The 24,004-nt window shown below is 37.6% G+C and overlaps 1 protein-coding gene across 1 annotated transcript in view; it reads right to left on the bottom strand.

Annotated features, from left to right (window-relative positions):
- Positions 1–22,526, bottom strand: part of LOC579137 (ran-binding protein 10) — a 51,407-nt gene extending 28,881 nt beyond the window's left edge. The window contains exons 1-2 of the mRNA XM_011677019.2: positions 22,277–22,526; positions 7,396–7,507 (exon numbers count right to left, since the gene is read on the bottom strand). Of these exons, the coding sequence (XP_011675321.2) occupies positions 7,396–7,507; positions 22,277–22,469 (305 nt within the window). The 5' untranslated portion in view covers positions 22,470–22,526. The remainder of the gene's footprint in view (positions 1–7,395; positions 7,508–22,276) is intronic.
- Positions 22,527–24,004: the final 1,478 nt, after the last annotated feature.

Raw genomic sequence — 24,004 nt, 5'->3', positions numbered from 1 at the left:
ACAGTGTTGCCAATTTGTGTTTCATTGATGACAACTTCAAAATTTCATAACTTTCCTATTTTTTTAAAGGATATTGCTGACATTTTCACTTACTTGCTTCTCCTGTTTTTATATATATACCAGTTAATTATAAGGGTGGACTTCCCATAAGGACACAAAATGCATGGGAATACAATACGGTAGGTTGAAAGAATTGTCAATATTCAGAAAGTCTTTGGATGGCAGTAGTAAACAGTGGAGGACAGTGAAAAAATGGGTCACATTTGTAGTAGGTCAAGGAGTACCCAGTCCACTTGATGTTTATCAGTACCACCTATAAATTATCATGTGATGTGTTGGGCTCATGGGTGATGTACATTCCTGTATATTTCAAGTTATTGGATAATCATCTGGACATAAATTTTCAATATTGGAAGATGACCAACATCCTGACAAGGTGCAATTTATGGAAATTTGTATAACAAAGTGAAGCAAGAAGTGCACATCGTGCAAGACATAAGTCATTAAAATAAATCATTTTTTGCTCCTTTTGTAACTTTGTCTCCTCCAGAATGTCAATGCTGACAGTACCATATAGAAAGTAATTAACTAGATAATCTAGATACTCCGATTACCGGGTAATGATATATCTGTAAAGCGCTTAGACACACTGTTGTATCGCTGAATTGTGCGCTATATAAAAGCGGAATATTAGTGGTAGTGGTAGTAGTAGTAGTAGTAGAAGTATAAGGGAATTAACTGTAGTCCCTTATACTTATAATTCTCACCTGACCTGGGTCAAATCCTTTCACTACATCATGAATGGGAATTGAATAACAAACCATTGTAGCGGTTCCCCTGTCCACTGCCAAGTCTGACAGCCCATCTATTTATAGCACCAGGAGCAATTCCTATCTGATTAGCATTACCCATCAAGCTATAGCGTTCAGTTCATTCGTAGCCCCCTTTCACTCCCAACACCAATTACTTCCCAGGGTATCCCGTATGCACGTACATGTATACAATGAACGAAGGCCTATAGGCTATACGTGGCAGGGAGGCAGGCAGGATACTGTGATACATTCTAGCCAACAGCATAGACACTCTGCCCTACGGTCTTGGTTATTGTGTGATCATCTCCATCATACGATGCAGGCATTTCTAGAACTTAATCAAAGCTCATCTCCTGCTAAAGAATTTTGTTATTTGGTTGTTTTTGTATTATTTGATGCATGATTATATTAATGTCACCTCGCTATGTTATGAATCATTTACAAATAGCCTACTTGTACATGGAGTATGTATTTGCCATACAAGTCTTTCAAGCAATAAAAAATTTAAAAAAACCCTAGGACCGAGAAGAACATACAATCTGGCATCTGCACAATTTCTGCACCATGTTAGCTGGAAAACTCAATCAATTAGAATTGTTCAGATATGTACTCGTTAAACTGCAGAGCTTTTTTTATGATGACATAAAGTGTAATAAACTCGTTTCTGTATGGTGTAATACAGAGCTATTATAAAGTGAATCTGCGTTGGACCCTTGCTGCGCTCAGTTCCAATTCATTTACACGTTTAAAACATGTGGTCATTTCTTTTTGCAGTGGCTAACCACTATCATTTAGCATTGTAATAAATAAAAATAGTAATTTGCAAGATGGTCGATTGACCAGCGAGTCTGTATTTCAATTTGATTTAATTAAATTTAAATAAAATATACAAAACAGAATACAATCATGACAGAATTAAACGGTTTAAATCCATCAAGAGTACAAAATTTAAAGGAATGTAATGAGCCGTATCAGCTGTAGGTGTTAATGAGCAAAACCAATGTACTTTCCCAATACAGTCGTACAGATCGTGCTCGGCCATATCATTTACTATTCAGAGGATAATCCATCAAAGTCAATTAATGATTGACTTATATCATCATAGGATCGAGATGATGATAGTGATTCCAGTAGCGTGCATATGAATGTATCTCATTCCGCGAGTTTGTACAGTGCTTGTATGTAAACATGTTCATTGTTGGCATTCCTTGCATGTCTGTCTCCCTGCGGAGCAAGTAAGAATACTGGAAATTACTGAGATGCTAGATTGGAAGTGAAGCTCTTTGTTCTGACTAGTGCGCTATCTTGATGCATTTACATTTATTCTTTGTCTGATTCGAGATAATCAAACAACAAGAATGAACGAAAATCTCATATTCTCAACATTTCTTCTTAGATTCTTGACAAGACATTGGGAAGTATCCTCAAGAAGAAGAAATTTCTTTTGTCAAATGATTAATGAAAAAAAAATCAGACTTTGACTAGCTCTTGCCTGATCCAAGTTTCATCAGACCATTGTGGATTTGTGATAAATGAAAATATTCCTAATTAATTGACAATCTTGAAGAATGGGATCATATTTAGAAAGAGTATATTCAAGGTTACATTACAGAAGACAGAAGTTGGCCAAGAGATGTCAATTTTCACTGCTTTTGCAAAAAGAAATGTTTCAAATTTTGCATCCCTGAACATGTCTGTATTCAACGATTTTTCTTTTGATTTCAAATGAGCCAATTCAAATGTAACACAACAATATTTGTGTTTCTAATTTTCTGTATTCCGACAATACCTCATCAAATGACTGAATAGGTAAAGTATGGGTGGAACAAAGATTGTTATATACCTCACTTAAGAAATCCAGCCATCTGATTGGTCGAATTGCATTCATAAACTTCAACTGTTCCTGTAAAATTCCCGGTAACCATGCATAAAACATTTACTATTTTTAATAACCATGGTTATTAAAAAAATAGGTCAGCCTCCATGGTTACCCCATAGGTTTACATGTTAAAAAATGGTTTGAGCGATCGAGGATACCGTATGTGTGCGAAGGATTGGTCGGTAATTTCAATACAATTGAATCTCGATCGATCTTACCGACAATTTTATCTTGCATTGTTGACATGAAGACGAAAATAAACTTCCAAAAACAAAAAAACAACATCTGCCGATAGATCTTGATCTAAGTTCGTGCCAATATGCATTGCAAAAGTAAAAGAAGGGTGCTTTTGCGAAGCATTCATCACGCCGAAGCCGGTTTCAATCCACTGTAATGTATATATTGTACAAAACTGCCATGCTCGTGAACAGCGCGCGATGGCCGAGTGGTGTAAGGCGTTGGTGTTAGATTCATCACTCATCGTACGCGAGAGTTCGACTCTCACCTTCGACAAAAAAAAAATTATTTTTTATTTTTTATTTTTTAGTCTATTTTTTTTCGGCATATAAAAGTATTAATGACTGCTTTAATATTCGAGAAATAGTTGTTTTCATACGCTCTCGGGAAGGTTACAATTGGGCTATTCCCCTCGGCAAGCCTCGGGGAATAGCCCAATTCTAACCTTCCCTTGAGCGTAATAAAACAACTATTTCTCTCAAAGCAGTCATTAATACTATACTATGAGAGAATTCCAATACTTGATGGCAAGCGTTCCATCAACTGAAGGGCTTATGTGGCCATGAGCTACATGTACATTTACACTGCAAGCAGAAAACTATTGATTTTTCTCAAAATCCTGAGTTTTCTCAAAATCCTGAGTTTTGTAGGAAGATGCTAGGTAACTACTCTTTATCATGACGAAAAACATGAATAGAAAAACCCACTTCAGTTCTGGAGCATATTTTTTTCTTCAATGTAGGCCGAAAGTCCATCCAATTTTGCAGCGTAAATGCTCGCTCTCAAAACACCTGTGAAATATTACGGTTTTGGTCATGTGACCCTCCTCGCTTCCGTGCTAACGCATGCAGAGCAGCGGTAAGTGGCGCATGCCCACAACTCGACCAAAACAACAAAATTATGAAAGACCAACGTTTTTCTATGGGCTTTCCAGTAGTTTCAATGGTAGTTTTAAAGAACCAATGGTGTTTCAAATTTGTTTTTCTGCAATGTGAAGGACCCTATGGTTAACATTTTATGCTAAGCCCCGAGGAAAGACATGAAGTGGGTTCCCTTCTGAGGCCTCATTCCCCTTTCGGAGACAAATCTGAGATTTATTTATCATCCATCCCATTTCCTAAAAGTATAAATCCGTTCTCAGATCAATCAATGTCACCATTGAGAAGAATATGACATGACCCAAGTGACCTACAAATGTAGCACCATACACACATAAATATGTATGTACGTAAATGATTGACCAAATTCAAGCATGTTACACTTTCCATTTGTTTACCTATTCCGCAACAATCTTGAATCATAATATTGTTCTATATACTTTGCAAACACTGTCCATCTCTGGCTACATGTAAGTGCTGACCTAAATGTTTCCAAAACATCAAAATGATTAATGACAGCTCGCTATTCATTTCATCTTCATAATTTCACTTTCAAGCTTTTTTTTCTTCTTCACAATGATAAGACTTGTAATTTTGCTTTACCTAAAAGTATCATTCAGTCACGCAATGTTTGTTTTTTAAAGAAGTATTACCATATCATATGTTATCAAGGTTTAAACTGTAATAGTTTATGCACATGTATCACACATCTACAAGTGTCTATTAATGACCATTTGTGCAAATACAAGTCACTTGTTTCACTTTCTGTAATAAATCCAGCTTCTGCTTCCTATCAACAATTCAGAGAAAAAAAAGTTATAAAATACCCTCCCTCAAAATTCAGTTTCAATATTTAAAAAAATCACTATATAGCTTGAGGATGAGGACTAGAGGTTCACTAAAGGCTAAACAGGAAAGATACTTGGAACCACCGCTAGGACAAAGGACCAGAGAGTTGTTTTGGAACTATATCCTTTGTTATGACTCATTGCAAGGCTATGTTTTTGTGGCAATGCATAACCTACATAGTACATGTAGCACATGAAGAACTGCAACAACACCAATAGGTACTGACAGTATAGGATCCTACTCCTAGAATGATATCATTGCAACAACAACATAATATTGATTTCCTGATCCACCTATTTCTTGTTTATTTAAAAGGAGGAGATTGATGAAGAAGTGCCAACAAAGGAAGTTATTTCAGACTTTGTTGAAACTTCAGTGTAATACCTATCTAACAAATATGCTTGGTTTCTTGATTACAGAAATCATAATGTTTTCATACTCTCAGAAGTGTCAATCGCAGAGAATGAGGAACATGTCTCAATATTTTTAAAAAGATAAATGTGAACAATACGAGCAAATCTGCTACTTCAACCATCCAGTATTAACTTTTGATATAAACACACAATTGACATAAAAGCAGAATAAAATTCATGGTTCATGAGGTTCCCTCACTGTCCATGCAAAGAACAAAAATTTGTGTTATTTTTCACAGGGTAACTAGTTACTACTGATGCAGCATGCCTTTTTATTGAAATAATGTTTACAACAACACCCATTATAACTAGAATCAACAGTATTTAGACTAGAGTATGTAATACCCATCACAGTATGAATAGGGTATTATAAGCATGTCTAGACTGCCTAGTGACAAAACATGAATCTTTGATGACATCTCATGAACACTCATTCATTACAAGAACCAGTATTCAGATGAACCTCATATTATCAACATGGAATATAACATGATTCCAACGTGCATGGATAAATCGAATGTTAGAATAGGCAGAACTGTAATAAATGTCAACTGAAGTGTTTTTGACTTGTCATCATAATATCCTTGAAATTTTGTCCTGGGAATTTTGTCCTGGGAATTTTGTCCCCGCTAATCCTGTTTTTTTGTTTACAATTCCTGGATGCTAAAAACAGAAATGTTGACAAGAGAGCATCTGCTCTGAAAACAAATACCAATGGCCGAACTCAGATAGCAACCGACACCCCCGCGACAACTATCAGGTGACATAAATGTCAGAGCATCTCCTTTGCCACCAGAGACAAAAGGAGATGGGGGAGGGCCCAGGGGGATATGAGAGAATAAGGCCATTTACGCAGCCCGAAACACCATTTGGAAAAATCATAGATTTGGGGATTGCCATTTACACTAGCAGAAAAAACAATTTAAAAACTTAGGTGTCTGCTTATTTTTTTTTTTTTTTTGTGACTAGGGCGCTTGCGGGACTTGTTGCTGCTCTGTAGACGATCGTACGGAAGCGAGGAGATTCAGGTGACCAAAAAGCGGAATCATTCACCAATTTTTTTTGAGAGCGGGCATTTACACTGCAAAAATCTGTGAAATTCATGCCATCATTTAAAAAAAAAAACATACTGGGAAACCAGAGGTATTTGCTTTTGTATTTTGTACAGGACAGGATAACACTGTATTGTGCTTGTTGAACCCGTCCGTCACCATATAATTTCATCTCTGAAGATATTTTGCGGGATAGAGTCGCTTCTTGCATTGAAATTCATGGGAAGGGACAGTGGGAATAACAGACTTTACTGTCAAATCGGTTGACATGCTGACATTCACTGGATCGGCTAAACACCTGCAATTCTTCGGGATTCCCAATATCTACATGTACATGTATGTACCCTATGAGAGGAGAAATTATATTTGAGACAGGTCTACACTCTGCATTGGATAACATGTCATTTAGCGCTGTCTGATAAACCCCTTTAAAACCCCTAACCCAGTAACACTGTTCATATAAGTATGTGAAAGGTGGTAAAATACGCAGGGACAAAATATCAGGTGGAGAAAAAAAATGAAAAGTATATTTTCTGTATACTGTCGTGCAACAGTAATATTTATAATGCACTCTATCTACCATGTCAGGTTTGTTTGAGTGCTTGCTCAAAAACAAAGTACAATACTACTTTCTCAATGCATGAATAAGCAATCTAAGTAAGTAGTCAAGATAATATGCAATTATGCATTTGATTTCAGTATTAAGGACTTTAAAATGTCACTGGGCATTTACTTGGAAAAGTGGTATCAGTGAAATTGATATCATAACCGCTACTGTAACAGTATCAGGGTAGATATCGACTGACTTGCTTCAAATTTCTGCCACTCCGTCAAATTCAATTAGAATACTGATATCAGTATCATGCAAAATGCACGTATCTCCAATATGGACATGAATGTCCTGTTCAGAAATTTCATTATTATTATAGCATCCTAATAATAATAATAAAAACAACATCTTTTTAAACTTACACATTTTAGAGGCTACAACAGAACTATTGAATGATCTATTGCATTAAAAAGATTCCTGAATTCCTGGAGTTCCTAAGCCTTGAGCAGAGCCTAGCTCTGTCAGTATCTGCATGTACAGGTAGCTGTGTCCGGAGCAGCTAAAGTACAGTGCCTCGATGCAGTATGCTATCAGCATAGTCTCACCATGCAGACACTGTTACGCACACGTAACGACTGACAACGGTTTGTGGCTGCAAACTACCGGGGAATTATGTGGCAAGGTTTAGGTCTACAAGAAACTCAAAGAAATAGTGTTGAACTCACCCCTCTCTTCCTTTGCTGACGACTGTGACTTCAAAGTAATAGATGCCACATGACGCTGGGATTGAGTGAGCTGTAGTGACTGATGCTGCATCTTTATGGGTCTTTCCCATTCCTGGAAGAAGAAAAAAAGATAGAAAAATTTATAACACATACTTGTTCAAAGAAATAAAAACACTGATGAGATGGTTTTCTATTCCTAAAATTCTATACTTGAAAAATATCTCAAATTTAAAAGCTTATGGCATTATAAAATAAAAAGATGATAGGTAAATTCAGTTTGGCTTTATAAATAGCCATACAAAATGATATTTCACTTGCCACTCCCCCTCTTTCTACCATTGTAGAACTCCCCCCCCCCCCCTTCTCTCCCTCTCTATCCCACATGCGCACACACAATCACACATCCACATTTCATTTATTGCACACTCTTTATAATCAAATAAGAACAAGGATGCAGCTGTTATGCTTTTTAACGTGACAGGCGTAGATCTGGTATTACAAGCCACACATTCAGTTCACCCTTCCAGAACGAAGCAGGCCATCAGAGACATGACTTTGTCACAATCAGACCAAATAATGTGGTAAACTATCAGCAAGAGGACAATGGGGCGTGAAGAATGATATCGTAATGGGAATGTACGTCAACAATTGTCAGTTACGGTTGAAGTCGACGATTAAAGTTGACTGTCGAGGACAGGTTGTCGTCCATTTCAGGGAAAAAAGAGGAAATTTCATCTCATAACCAGGAATATAGGCCTAGATCTACATGTATACTTAATCAGAGAGAACGAACATTGGATCTCTCTAAAGTTTCCTACAATGATAATGGTCATCCTTAAAGGGAAATACAACCCTTGCAATAAGGTCATTTAAATGAAAGCAGAAAAATCAGAGAAACAGAATGGCAAAAGTTTGAAATGATTGGACCGAAAGAAAGTTATAAATGTTTGAAATATGACATCACTACAGCTATGTGAATCTCAAATTTGCAATTTTGTTGGTGGGTTGTGAAGTTATGATGGATAAGCCAACTCTCATGTGTGTCCTTTGCAAAAATATCACTTATTTCTATTTTTCTCCCAAGTGCCTTCACCCTTGTGGCACTACTCCAGATATATTATTATTATGGAGAGTATATTATTACAGGTCCTATGAAATGAAGGACATTCTGAGTCATACATTTTTGTTTTTAGTTGAAATGGTAGTCATTTTGTGTGTTGGAACAAATGGGAAAATTGTCCTCCACTACATCACCGAGACATTACCCATTCAGCCAATCTGAAGAGCCCATGCCTGTAGTGAATGCAACTTTCAAAATTAATAACTTTCTCATTTTATTTTTTCTGATTTCATTTTAACTATCACCAGTTTGCTGTCAAGGTTGGATTTTACTTTAACTCTAATTCACTAAAGTGTCATGTCCATAAGTTTCAGGTTTTATAGCACAGTATTTAGTACCATAGTAGTACTAGGAAGGGGAAGCAAAGTCGACAACTGGCCATGATAATAAGGAACCAAAGAATTGCCTGGAGATTCTATTTAAAATGTGTCAGGGTGACCTTGATGACTTTCAACAGACTTGTGAGAGTTCAATTACAGGTTAACCCTTGGGGGCATTTCAATCTGTTCCTGAATCTTTCTTTCTTCATACCTGAGCTGATCGAGAGAAGCACATAAGCTTGTTATTGTCCATGGAAGGTGTACGCTTGTTGTAGGCATGAGCAGTGCAGTAAACACTGCGATAGGCCCATTTACTGTACACAGCCAAAACACCATTATCAAGAAGTATATAAGTATTGGTGTGTACTGCACGGTTCTGGAATCATCAAAATGATAGGAAATTTGGCCCAGTCTTGGTAAAGTTACAAGCACTGTACACAGAAAGATGTATATGGGACTATGCACACGTGCACGACATGTGCGTTATATCTATCAGATATAATAATTTACCAAATATATCAATTAGTAGGCGGTTTCTCAGCAAAATTTGTACGATCACGTATTAGTCAAAACATATTCTTTCACATGATTGGTAATAAGAGCTTCCATTTCATTTTTTGAGAGGGGGGGTGTTTCCAAAACTAGTCTTTACCTTTAAACAGCCATTCACATTAATAGACAAACCCATTAAAAAACGTTGGTGTTTGCTCATTCCTATTTTTTGATGGGTAGCACGCATCCATCGCAACTTGTTGCTGCTCTGCATGTGATCGCACGAAAGCAAAAAAGAGTCATGTGACCAAAAACCAAAATCATTCACCAATGTTTCGAGAGCAGGCATTTACATTGCAAATATCAGTGAAAGTTTGGCCAGCGTTTTATTTTGGTTATTTGTTTTTTGCCGGTGGTTGCTTAGCAACTCCCGAAGAAATACAGAAATCTGAGAAAAATTGAAGATTTTTGCTTGCAGTATAAATTTAGCTACAGAGTACTGTGGCAACGTACATGTTCATGTAGGTTGTTTGTCAGAGCTATTGTCAAGCTGATTTAGGCTCGGCTCTTTACATTGCTTAAAATGTACAATGAATGTACAGGAGGGAGACCTGTAAATGCTACATATGGGTATTACGACTTCGGTAGACACAAATATAAAAATCCGCTTTTGATACTGAATCATCACTGCAATAACAAATGCTTAAAGTACAGTTGAAATGCCTCCACCCTACCGTATCATATACATATAAAATAGAACATGTACATGTACATGTATATCCCTTATTTCTGCATACCGGATATAAGTGTATAATATAAGATAACAGTAAGGAGGTCCTGCAAGCACTTTCTATCAGTTTTATCAAATAGTTGACACTGAGAACTACTTATGTACAGTTGTACATAATCCCCAAACCGCATAAGGTGTTGTTGACAAGTGTCACGTTCATATTCCATTCATCCATTCTAATCTATTTCCTTTGTGAAGAGGCTCAATCCATATCACTTCAGGTTTGTTTCTCATTAGTAAATATATCGCACGTTCTCACCAGAAAAAATGTTTGTTTTCTTAATTTTGAAATCAAATAGCAAAATTATGAAAAAAGTAAACAGAATATCTCCATGGTTACATACAGATCAGATGATACACTAGCTTATCTACAGGTGTATGCAGGTACACAGAATAACCTCACCTACAGCTTGCAGTTTTCTCACTAAGCTTTTAATCTAATTTAATAGAATACACTAATCTGATTAACAGGGGGGGGGGGGATAATTGGCCTTGGTCACTTCATCAAAGATACAAAATTCAAAAGGGATTAACTGTGCTGAAGAAGGACAAATATTTGTTGTGAAGTAAGAAGCCTGCTCTTTTTCATCATTATCCTCAAGTACAGACAGATTAGACACACCACAGAGCAAAATCAATTCTTGTACACACAACAACAAATAGAGCTTTTCTACACGTACATGTATGTATGCTCTGCATTGGAATATGATACTACATCCAGAACATAAACAACATTTCCTGTACTTTAGATGAGCATCTTTCACATACTATACAAAATTAAATACACAAAAGAGAATCTACAAAAAAAAGGTACCCCGAGCCCCCCCCCCCCCCCCAAGTCTCTACTAAGGCTGTGAATAACCGTGTAATGAGGTACTCGATTACACTCCCAGGCTTACAAGCGAATACTCGGACGCCATGTTTTTTTTGTTTTTTATGCAACCACCATACTACGCCATACAGATACTACGTCCGTCTCCGAAAACTAACACGATTTTACTTCGAGTAGCAGTCGAGGGCGCCGATTTGATAATCTATAATAGTAATACGCTAAGGCTCCGCGGGGGGCGCGACGTCTCCGCCGGCCTTTGTATTCTATTGTTTTTTAATGAGATCGCCGACACAAGTTGGTGCAGCTATCTCCTCCTGAACCCTCCCCTCGGGGTACCGGTGACCGGTGCCGTCGTCCGCGGGAGAGTCTACTCTAGCGAATTGGCTATACTCCGCCCGAGGTCCTCCTCCGTGTCGACGTCCAGGGCGAAAACAGACGCGACATGCATAATGCAGGATATGCGTGACGACAGAGATACCTCATGGATATTCAACATTGCATCCGTAGACACACAAAATTGTGTACACAAAAATCGGTCGTAAAAAAAACTCGAACCATATTCCATACCTTACCTGGCTTACCATGTCGCACGCAAGTACGCCAAAACACGTACATTTTCGCAGTTGCGAGATCGAGACGGAGCGTAGGGCTCGAGTTTTTGGCGGTCGATTTTGTTTTGGTAGAAGCTGAATCTAGACCATGAACCACTAAACATCGCGAAACTGCAATCAATTTCCATCACGAATTCACGATTGCTGCAATATTATAAAGTTTCCATAAATAGAGGTATGAAATTAAAGCCTATTTTGTGATGTTCTCGCCATGTTTACGTAATTTTGATAATCATTTCTTCAAAGTAAAGAAAATCAGACAAAATCACCGTAACTGACAGTGCATTGCCACTGTGTAGTGTGTGTGAGATGAGCTGAGTTGCAGTTGAAAGTGTGTGAGTTGAATTCGAGTCGAAGAGATTTGACACTTTGAAATTGTTATCTGTTGGTTTGCATCATTATTGCCGCGATTTCAATATAGTTTCGTGAATAGATTTACGAAACCTGAGCTTAGAATTAGTAAAAGTATTACTAGACTCTAATGTCTACGTTTTTAAAAGACTGTTTGATTTTCCTGTGAAAATTTTACTTTGAAAAATGATTATCGAAATTCATGGTCAGAAATAATCACAATCTAGGTTCTATTATGTTACAGTTCTTGCATCAAATCAATGCATGAAAACTTAGTTATTGAACTAGAAAAATGTTTTTTTTTTTTAAATAGGCAATTATGAAGTAGGAAGCCTGAAACCTAATAGCCTACTAAACAAATCTCAACAAAGTGTAGGCCTATCCTTATATGAATTAATGAAAAAGTAGCCCCAGAAAAAAGAGCCCCCGAAAATTTCCCTAAAATTTGAAATGGAGCCCCCGAAATGAAAAACTTAATTTTTTGCCTGCGCACCCCCTCTAGAATCCCGCGGATTTCCGCGGGTCCTGAGTTGAGTGTATATATAATATAGGCGTGGGGTCCACGGGTTTCAAGGGGCCATAAACCCCCGAAAGCTCGGGGGTTTTAGGCGTATAGGGTCAGATGAGCATATTTTTAATACTTTATTTGTGACACTTGCGGGTCACTAATTGGCGTGGGGTCAATACGTAGAGTTGCGTAGTGTTGCGTAACAACTACGCTGGCCTACGTTACTATATGCTGAGGGACGGAAAGGGGTACGCAAGATGAACGAAAACAATTCAACCTGTTTAATTTTTTTCGCCAGCCTACGCATAACCTACGCAGGGACTATTTCCCCATTAATACGCAGCCTAATTTCTGCGTAGTCAGTACGCCACACTACGGAACTCTACGCAGTTCCAGTGGCTTAAAGAATAACTACCGGTACAGTTGGATCTTTTTTTAAATTTTTATATAAGGCCAAATTTAAAAAAAAACATGTTTAGCTTCCTGTTTTTTCGAAAAATGGGAAGGAGGAGGCCCTTTTTTTTTCTTTTTATTTTCTTTCAAAATGGCCACTCCGTACATTTTTCCTGACATTCAGGCTATTTTTCAAGATGGCGGCCGACAATTTTTTTCTTTCTTTTTTAAAATCAGAAATACATTTTAGCAGTGCTTTTCATGTTTTTTTTCTTTCAAAAAAAAAAAAAATAGGAGGCGGCCCCCAAAAAGGAAGCAGGCGGGGACGCTGTTTTTTTTTCTTTCAAAAAAAAAAAAAAAAAAAAAAAAAAAACTTTTCAAAAAATTTCAAAAAAAAAAATAGGAGGCGGCCCCCAAAAAGGAAGCGGGCGGGGACGCTTAACATGTTTATTTCTTAATGGCCTGAATGGCAAATAAAGTTCTTGGTGGTTTTAATTTAGACAGTCTCTATATATCTATTTACACCCCCCGCCCCCCTCTAGAATCCCGCGGATTTCCGCGGGTCCTGCTAGTAATAATAATAATAGTAAACAATGCTGTTTTTAAAACCAAAGATGATGGACTACTCTTAATTGCTCCAGGTCCAAACAGAAATCTGGACATTTGGTCCCTGTTTCTGAGTGGTGAGTTGACAGTGATTGAGCTGGGAAACACTTTTACCCACGGTACCATACCATCGCTAGCTCCCGGGCAAGGGTACGCGTCAGCCTAGACAGTGCCAGGTGACCGGAAAATAACAACAAAACAAAAACCAAGTATTCAAGTCCGAGAAAACATACTGGAGTAGTTGTCAATAGTGCGAGTTGTCAATAGTGCGAGTACTCATCGCAGCCTTTGTCTCTACGGTACAGATCAACATATTTTGGGGTGGCAAGAATATAGTTTTACAATTATAAAAGAAAAATAAATTCAGTATATTAACCTTTTCAAAACACACACATTTCTGGATGAGCTAGGCTATATTTCAGCAGCTATGGAATAACATATTACGATTATTTTAAAGAAAAAGAACTGATATTGAACGTGGCGTGAACTGTATAAAGGTTCTACAAGTATAGTTAATCTATATTTAGGCAGGAAATATGGGATCCTTGATGGATTAGCCCATGGCTTATCTCCTCTCATCTCGCTTTCTAATCGCAACGTTTTGCTATTTTAATAATCATCATTCCACGTTCACCTTGAACTAGGATAGTACATGTACAGGGAATACAGAAATGTGGGCCAGCGAGGCTAGACAATATCAAACATGATGAAACAACATGAGATTGTCTATTGAGAGATACATGTAGAAGGGCGATGCTTTAATACACAGTATGCTAAAACATGCAATATATGTACATGCACATGTAATAAAGCTTGTTTCAAGGGTGAACCTTTAGCAATATTCATTTCAAAACATCATTGTTTTTAATGTACATGTATTATGAAACTATAGAATATTGTAGCAGGCCCGATAGATCCTTTGTCAGAGATATAGGTCTGCATGTATATTAAAAATATGAACATATTTTAATCATCATTACATTTTCAATCATTCATATCACGAGTACAGAGAGGATAGTATACAATCTATTAGTAATTGCTTGAGCTGGATGGAGGAGGGGCATAACTACAACAACATGTACGCCTGACACTAGGCCTGTCTTCACTTTCTCGAGATTGCCAAATATCCAGGTATTTGAACTATGCCGGTCCAAACTGTCCAGCTAATTTGAGTCTTCATCAGACCGAAGTAGTGATTAGAAGGATATTTGGTCAGGATTGTCATGATCATCCCAAGATATATTGGGATAGTTTGCAAAATATCCCACTATTTGGCAAAATATCCAGCTATTTGTCTCGTGCGTCTTCACTAGACCAAAGATTCGCAATACGCGCTCACGCTGAGCAAAATATCTCGAGCTAATTTCTCAAGGTCCAGTTTCAAGTTTCGAGGTCGAATCTTGAGATAGTGAAGACGCGATATGTTACTTCAGGATTATTTCCCAAATAAGAAATAGCGGGCTATTTGGCAATCTCGAGATGATGAAGACGCGCCTAGTAATGCATCCACGATTTCAATTCAGGTAGCCTACGACCGACCCTACATGTACCGTACTTGTAAACAACTTTACAGAGTAAGCTGAATAGTGTTCTTTTTATTGCATGCAGTTCTTTGAAATAATGACAGCTAAAACTCTGACTTCGTTCAGTGTTCAGTGTAGGTATTGCTGTGTGATCAGCCCACATTCTCATAAAGTCTACTGTCAAACAGCAAAATTTGAGATATTGATTATATAAGAGAGAAATTTTCATGAGCTTATTGATGATTTATTGACATGTTGGTTGTAGTAAATTATTAGAAACTATTCTAAATGTGTTGAGGAGACCCTGGCAGCCATCGTGCCATACATTTGGGTAAAGATTAATGATAGAAAGTCTGAGGTTTAGACTACTTATTGTCGTGACATACTAAACATGTATGTTTATATTGACCCCACACTGTGGTATCCCAACTGATCCCCACTGAGCCATACAAGCAATGTCATTCCCTCATTAGATTCCATTTGAAATAACAAACAAAGAGAAAGTATACATGCCAACTGAGACATTCCCCTTCTTCCCCATCCTCCCTACATGTCCCCTTCTCCCCTTCTCCCCTCCCCACCACCCCCCCCCCCTGCCTATTCCTAACCCTGCATTTAGACTAGACTACAAATATAAGTACCATAATTCATTGTATAGGGCTACATATACATGTTGTAGCTACATGTACATGTATATGAGAATCATATACAAGGGGAAATCCTAGGAGCTTGCAATGATTGAGTCTTTGTAAACTTGTTTGAAATATGGCGGGGGGGGGGGGGCTCAAATGAACCCCCTGAAAAAACTCTCATTTGGCTATGAAGAAAAACTCTAGTGAAGAAGAAAACAAAATAATATCCATACTGTACACAGTATACAGGTGTATCAAACACCATGTTTACTAACTATTTTGAGCTGAATGCCAAGAATAGCCAGATTACAAATATAGGCTACTCCTGGAAATAAGGCTATAAAGAGCTCTTAGCAAAACAAACAGTTTCAATGAATAGACATCACATGTCTATCTCACCACTTTGTGTTATTGCATTATATGTAAATGAGCCTTTCACAGTTGACCTGGCACTGGTTATTGTTGTTGTAGTGATTCAGTGACTCCAAATACTACTGGTAGAAACTCCTACACCCACTCATTATGCGGTCTATACATGCATTGCCACAAGGAAAATAACCATAGCCAGTCTTGCCAATGTTACAATTTAGTGAGAATAAAGGTCAATACAAAACCAATTAGAAGAGAGAAAAGAGAGAGAAGAGAGAGAAGAGAGGGAAAGAGGGAAAGAGAGAGAGATATTGGACAATATATCTTGGTTTGTTTACAAATTACAATTATAGTCTATGCATGAATATCTTGGCTTTCCAAAATTTAAGAACCATACCATGTAGATACACAGGCCTATTTCATTGACATTTATCGTGATGCATAGTACATGTCATAACAAATTGAACTGCACAGGCTCATACTGGTACATTGTACATGTACTCTACTGGTATGTGTTGAAAGTGTACCAAACTATCAACTACTACAACTTACAGTAAGAAGAAACATTAAAATGTTCATTATACATGTAGCTCAATGATAACAAAAATGTACAGAAGTAAACAAATACAAACTATGTTTAAAGCACAGAGATACCAGACTATATTGAGTATTGGGATAACCAGTACATGCATACTGTATGTACATACATATATTACATGTACATAGTATATGGACACTTCATTGTGTAGTATCGGTAGGCATGCCATATTGTAGTACACTACATATACTTGACATAAAACACAGCTGGCCGCCTGCCTGCCTGCCTACATGTACATAGTACAAGCCAGCCTGCTATCATGCTCAACACTATTGTATTACGTGTATGTACACTATATTGGTGGCTAGTTTTGTCGGTAATCAGTGGCCTGTACACCCCCCAACTGAAAAAGGTCTAGCGACGCCCCTGCCTATTTTGGAGGGTTTTTTTTTAGGGTTGGAGCTTTAACCAGGTAGAACAAAAGTAATAGAAAAAATAATATAAAAAATATATGACATAAATGTACATCAAAAAGTCAAAAGATATGTTGGTGTATACATTATTACAGGTCAATACAAATTTGACATGAATTTGTAATTTAGTCACCCTTTAAGAACAAAGTACTATGATTTGTTAATGTTCAATGCACACTAACCTATGTACATGTACATACTACATGTACACAAGTGTACCGTATGTATGATGTAAAGGTGTATCAAGGTTATAGAGGTGTCGTGGACGAGTGGATATGTCACCGGACTGTGGATCACAAGGTTCGCGGTTCAAGTCCCACCGCGGCACTAATGTCCTTTGGCAAGACATTGATCTACATTTGCCACTCTCCACCCAGGTGTTAAATGGGTACCCGGTAGGATGCGAAAGCTAATGTGGTTAGATTAGCAAGTGTGCGCTCGTAAAAAAGACGCCTGGCTGGAATGCTCCCCAGGGAGTGGAGAATGTGCATACATTGTGTGCGGGTAAGCCTGAATCCTATGACCGGGGTAATAATATATATATCTGTAAAGCGCTTTGAGAGGGCCTTCGGTCTTGAAAAACGCTATATAAGAACTAGCTATTATTATTATTATTATTAGACATACTATTTATACCGGTACACTTACTAATCTGATCTGAATTGATGTGTGTATAGTGTATACCACACTGTACAGTGTTGTTATCAAAATCCTTGTTTTGTAGTGTACAATAATGGAGGACCAAAAATACAGGTCAGCAAACTGATGTTTGTCTGTGTTGATAAGGATCTAGTGACATCAGCAATTACCATAATCATTTAAGAATAGACCTGTTTACTAAAATATTAATGGATGTTTCTTTCCTGGGGACCTAGCGACGAGATATTATATTAACCCGTTGTTAATGAATGAACTGCAATACTTGGAATTAAAAGAGTACCTGTAATGTTATGAAATCGTAAAGTGTATGTACAACTTATTGCAAATATGGGAAAAGAAATTAAAATAGATGGTCACATAAATGACAAAACTGTCTGTCATTGATATTACATATAAAACTACATGTACCTGCACAAATACAGTTTGTAATTAAGGTTTATTTGACAGAGACATTAAATATTGTACATGTCATGCCCAACTGACACTCATGCGATCCGATTTTCAATGAAAGAGTAATCGCACTAGATACGTCAATACGTTTCTTTAGAAGCCAATTCAGCTTTTTCTTCTCCAAACAATTTTAAAATCCCTTGACATTTAGATTTTATTAACCATATGATTATTCAGATAATCGATCATTAAGATTTTAAAAGATGAAATGTTCATATTAAATGCTCATGTAAATTTTTCCAAAATGGAATCGTAGTTTAATCATATCATGTGCCTTGGGCTCACTAAACATTGTGAGCACTTTCACCACATTCTCAGATTCATATTCACCACACAAGCATTTCAATGTGTGTATGTGTGTATGATAAGGTTTGATTATTGTAAGTGTATCAATCAGATTTGATTACTTTCGTCCAACGATCGAGCTTATGTCATGAACAACCTTGTAATACAGTACAAAGTCTACCAGTAAGTACCTATGTATGTACATACATTGTACATGTTCATGTATAGTGTAATGCACTACAGTAGAAGTTCACATGCTATTCTTCTTTGTGTCATTTGTAGATCTCAATCTATATGTTGATGATTCCTTGATGACAACATGAAATTAGAACACAGATTGTGTGATTATTTGCTACAAAGTAGTAAAGCATACACCTTGAGTGAATTCAAACATGCTTTGGCATTTCACATGCCTGTCCCACAGGGGGCTGTGCAAGGCTTGCTCTCTTCTAATTTCCTCTTTACCTCGGCATCAGAAGGCCTGTCTTCATCAGCTCGAGTTTGTCAAATAACTGCAATTTTATCTATCCCGATCGCAAATTAACCAGTTAATTTGCGTCTCCATCAGACCGCAGTTGCAATTAGCGGGATATTTGGTCAAAAATATCCTGAGAAATATTGGTCTTGTTACCATAATATTCCGCTATTTTAAATAGCGGGCTAATTTGCGCCCGTCCAAGCTACAGGTTGTTTGTGATGAGCATAACGGTCTGGTGAGGATGCAATTTCAAACTTCAGAATTATATCCCGAGTCTGAAAATAGCGGGTTATTTGGCAAACTCGAGCTGATGAAAACGGGCCTTCCAATGAACTTGCAAAGTCCTGTATCCCTGAGGGGGGTAACTCACACTGACAAGAGCAGGATACTGTTAAGACAATTCATCTTCCTAACACGTTACAAAGGGGGACAGGAAACAATGACAATGTACTCAATGTGTAAATGTAGATTATAAGTTCTTTGGAATACATCTTGAGCAGAAAGCACTCAAGTGGTGGACAGAACTGCAGGAAAACTCAAGCAATTCAGGAAGTATTAATTGCATAAGATAAGATGTAATAAAAGACTGTTAATGTACCGTAGGATTACATTATCCATAGTAAAATCTTTAGGGAAAAAGACATCTCGAGTCAACATACAAGAGCAATCTAGTATATCATTCTTAATAAACCAAATAGAAAGCAAGTATGATTAAGGTAATATCATAGAAATCAAAGAGAAGACTTGTCAAAGTCTATGAACCCATAAAATAGAGAGGGAAAAATTGTTCATAATACCCATGTTAAAAATCCCCACTTCATGAAAAAGCAAGAGAAATTTAAATGCTCATGGAATACCCTATTTTTTGAATAAATCATATCCCCATGAAATAGCAAGCGAAATATATCTTTCGGAATACCCATTTTTTAATGATTTTATTAGGAATTATTGATTTTGAAAGACCTTCAATATCAGCTCATATATTCTACATGACTGTACACTATGTGTGTACACTCTGTATAAGAAATCATAACGTCATAATCTAATATTAAACACTACTAGGTATGGCCTATTGGAGACATATAAATTTAGACCGACACACGTACAAGTAAAATGCCAGACAAACAATTCACTTCAATTTGCTTGTAAAAACCTGCTTATATGGGTCATTATCTTTAATCTGTAATTTACCATTTCTAAATTCTTCATCAAATGAGTCTTACATGTACACATGTGCGATTAGTGGATGTTTTTTTTTTCAACCAGATTGTGATGTTAATTTGAAAAGAGGTCTTTATTTCAATAAATTGTATCATGGCAAGCTTAGTCTGAGCAATTAAAGTTTCAATTGAAACTAAATTTCTCTTTGATAGTTACAGAGTTGGTCAGGGCACCTGCACTGACAACCAAGACAAAAATTTGTTAGCATGAAAATGTTTGGCTTTATTAGCATGAATGCCAGAGGAGTTCAGTCTAGACCGACAACACAAGGAAGCTCAATTTGTCATACCAACAATCATACTCAAAGAGTCAACTTCCACCTATACAGTTTTTTTCCCCACGAACCATGAGAATTCCACCTAAAGTAGTACTGTATTTGCCGGCGTAAAGGCCGCAGTTTTTTTTTAAGAGAAAATATCAAAAAGTCGGAGTGCAGCCTTTGCGATCGCAAGTCAAAACCATGAAAGACAGCACAAATTTGTACATATGGGACAAAAATGAAAGGTGATTGACATTTCTAGAATAACTGTTTAATGTCTTACCGACAATTATGTGTTATATTTTTTAAATGAAGGGCAAAGTTTTGTCAATCTCGTAAATAAATTCATAACTTGCCTTGCGCGTAGACTAGAAGGGATGAGATTTAGATGACGTCATGCGCAGAGAGAGTTTAAAATACGGCTGCAAGATTTTCAACATGTATGTCGATTTTGACCTATAATTTCCTAAAAAGGGACCATTAAACAGATTATTTCAGTCAAGTTGGTAAGTGGAACCGATATATACATGTACACTATAATAGCCTAGGCCTAATTTTCAATATGAGAATCACCGGATAAGCATCCTTTTGAACATGGAATTTGGGCATAAGTTTGGCCAAGTTTGATGGATAAATCGGTCCACGTAACCTACAGCGTATCGCCTATGGTCAGTTTCTGTCTCTAAAGAGAGGAGCCGACCTTACCCAAATCAGAGCCTAATGAACGAAAGAGACAGAAATTTTGGTACAGGCCAGACTGGGAAAAAAAAAAGAAAAGAAAATAAAAGGTAGAAATTGGTAGACTATGTACTGGCCGACCAACTCGAGGCCTCAGCTAGCTCCTTGCATATCGCAATCACGTCGTGTCAAACATGCGATTTCGAAACGTTCACTATACCGCATACGCTACACCCTCGCCCGCGCGTCACGAAAATGTCACACATAGCTGATCTTTGAACTTTGTATCTCTGCATTGGCTTAATGTTATGTAATGATCGGGAGTGATCGCAAAGTTGCCTATTTCACGAACGACCTTATACCCATGCATAAATATCACGCTTAGACTTTGATAGTCTACAATCATAATTCAAAATCTTTTTGTGCGGGTTCTGTTGCAACTCCGGGAAGCTCCGACGCCGATGCCGAAGGCGTCGGAGCCCCCTTTTCCCATCGAAGACTTCTTCAAATTATAATTTCGAGTGGCCTGCGAGATGCCCAGAGGAGTCGAGCAACCTAGTAAGTCACAATTGTAATTACTCCCTTTGCATATTTTGAGATAATGTCGCCCAACCCGCTGTTAGAATGTTTTTCGATGCACCACCCGAAGCTCCGAGGCCTGAGGCCTTTGGCATCGGAGCTTCCCGGAGTTGATTCGGTTGTAGACTACCGGTAGATCCTATTACAGGCCTAGACTATTAGAATTTTTTTTTTTTAATTGCATAAAAATTTATCTTTCAAAGTGAAATCAGCGATTCTTGAATGAGGTAGATCTAGGTCATTCTGGATCCCAGCATTGGAACAAATCAATGTAAATGAACACTCTATTTCAGTCAAATCACATTCACATTTTTTTCTTACAATGATTTTAATATTTTTATTATTAAAAATTGAATTTTTCCTGGTCATGCGATCGACTACAATTTACAAAGTTACAAACATTATCAATGGTAATCTTGAGAGTTTACAAAACAGATTCAATACACGTATTGACGTAGGCCTAACTAGGCCTCATTGATTTTGAATTTAATTGACAAGCTTGCTTTCGTTTTATGCAGATTTACAAGGAAATTAGTTACAATTTACGGGTACCCGGCTTAGCACGGCAACAGCCTTGAGCTGAGCAACATCAGCTATGCGGCTGCCTCCGCCTGCGCGAAAGTGGCCGCAGCGGGCCTGCACCGAGAGCAGCAGTGAATCATCAGCCAATGTTTTGACTGCGTTCGTCATTACTGAGTGATTGATTAACATACCTTTGTAATGCAAACGTAGATTGTTTTGTGACAGTCCTATGAATGTTGATTTCGTTCGAGGATTCCATGTTCGAGGTAGAGGTGTTTCATCTTCATTTACCACCGGGTATAACCGTTTTAATCTGTCAGTTGGATCTGTATTTTCTGTATTTTGGTTGATCGCCGAGCTTGTTCCTTCACCATTCGTCGCCATTTTCGCACTTACTCCGATCTAATATTACACAACTCAATGAGCCACTCAGCACAGCATCAAACGTCATAAACAATACACGTGCCGAATAACTATTTCGTAGTCTAAAGAAGACAGGCGTCTGTGTAGAAATTAATGATGCATCATCAAGATTCGAAGATCTGTATTAATTGATTGTGTAAGAACTGGAGGATGTAAATCCCTAATTAAGTCACGTATGCGATTCGAGGGCACTATAGCGTACTTGAAGTGGGCAATGTGTAGTTTCTTCTGCCAAAATTCCGACCAAAAAAAATAGGCCCCATTGCTTTAGGTAAATAATCATCACTGATGCATATTTTTCTGCTCAGTCGCAATGCGGCCTAATGAATTGAGTTTAGGAACACCCCCCCCCCCTTAAAACAAAAATGAAGGGTAAAGGAAATTATTTTTTTCCTCACCAGGTAAGGCCCAACAGTCACACGAATGCATAGAATTGAAATGAATTATTTGAAACTCCTTAAACAAACAAGTATGCGGCAAGTATGCAAGAAATATTGGCATTTTCTTGAAAATTGTTATTCAAGAGTAAAGATTCTAAATTCACCGAATACCACTGTTATTTTGCTTGCAAATGCCTCCCTACCGAGTCCGTTGTCAATGGCAAATCAGTTCTCTTTTGCTGAAAAAAACACTTATCATCAACGGCTCGGACCCCCCCCCCCCCCCCGGGCCGACGCCCGTGGTCCAGATGGTCCACTTTTCAAAGGGGAATGTCCTACCAACGCGAAAATGATCATGGGGTCGGCCCCTCCTGTAATTTTAAAATCGCCAAACCACGATAATAATAATAATGGATTTATATAGCGCCTTTTACTAAACGATACCATGGCAGGCGCTGGCTCTTAAGAGGATCATGTACAGGTAGTTTCAGTTGTTTTTTGAAGAAATCAGTACTGATTTAATGATTTAACCCCAACGTCTAACCTTATTAAGAGAAAATTGAAAATGTCAGGATAATAACATATCACCATAATTGACCTTTGTGATTAAAAGGCGATATGAAAATGCGTTCTAAACTATTCTTTATAGCATTCTTCAATATACATAGCCTCACTGTTGTTGCTTCAGATGGTTTCGTGAATCTAACGAAAATGTAACTGTCAGTTTGAAAATGATTACAATTAATTACTCCTAATCTTGATTGTCATCTACCTCATGTGATTTCATTAATAAATTTAATCGATTATTACGATTTAGTTAAATTGCGTGCCTGTATTTTCATAACATCTTTATTACTACACGTATAAAATAAAGGTATAATTTTTATATACAGCGCATCACAAAAGCAGGCACGTAGCCACGGGGGGCACGGGGGGCATGTGCCCCCAAATTTTTTTCCAAGATCGCTTGAACTTTTTAGACCTCTCCTCAGGACGTCGATCGAGTAATGTGCCCCCCCCCCCCCCCCAAACATCAAACTCTGGCTACAGGCTGCACAAAAGACATCAAACTCGATATTTTTAAAAATATGATTTATGTATAAATACAGGTACGTT

The sequence above is a fragment of the Strongylocentrotus purpuratus genome, unplaced genomic scaffold, assembly GCF_000002235.5.
Source record: "Strongylocentrotus purpuratus isolate Spur 01 unplaced genomic scaffold, Spur_5.0 spur5_scaffold_8, whole genome shotgun sequence".
NCBI lineage: Eukaryota > Metazoa > Echinodermata > Echinoidea > Camarodonta > Strongylocentrotidae > Strongylocentrotus > Strongylocentrotus purpuratus.
The sequence above is the reverse complement of the archived record's forward strand: the minus strand, read 5'-3'. Positions and strand labels throughout refer to the sequence as shown.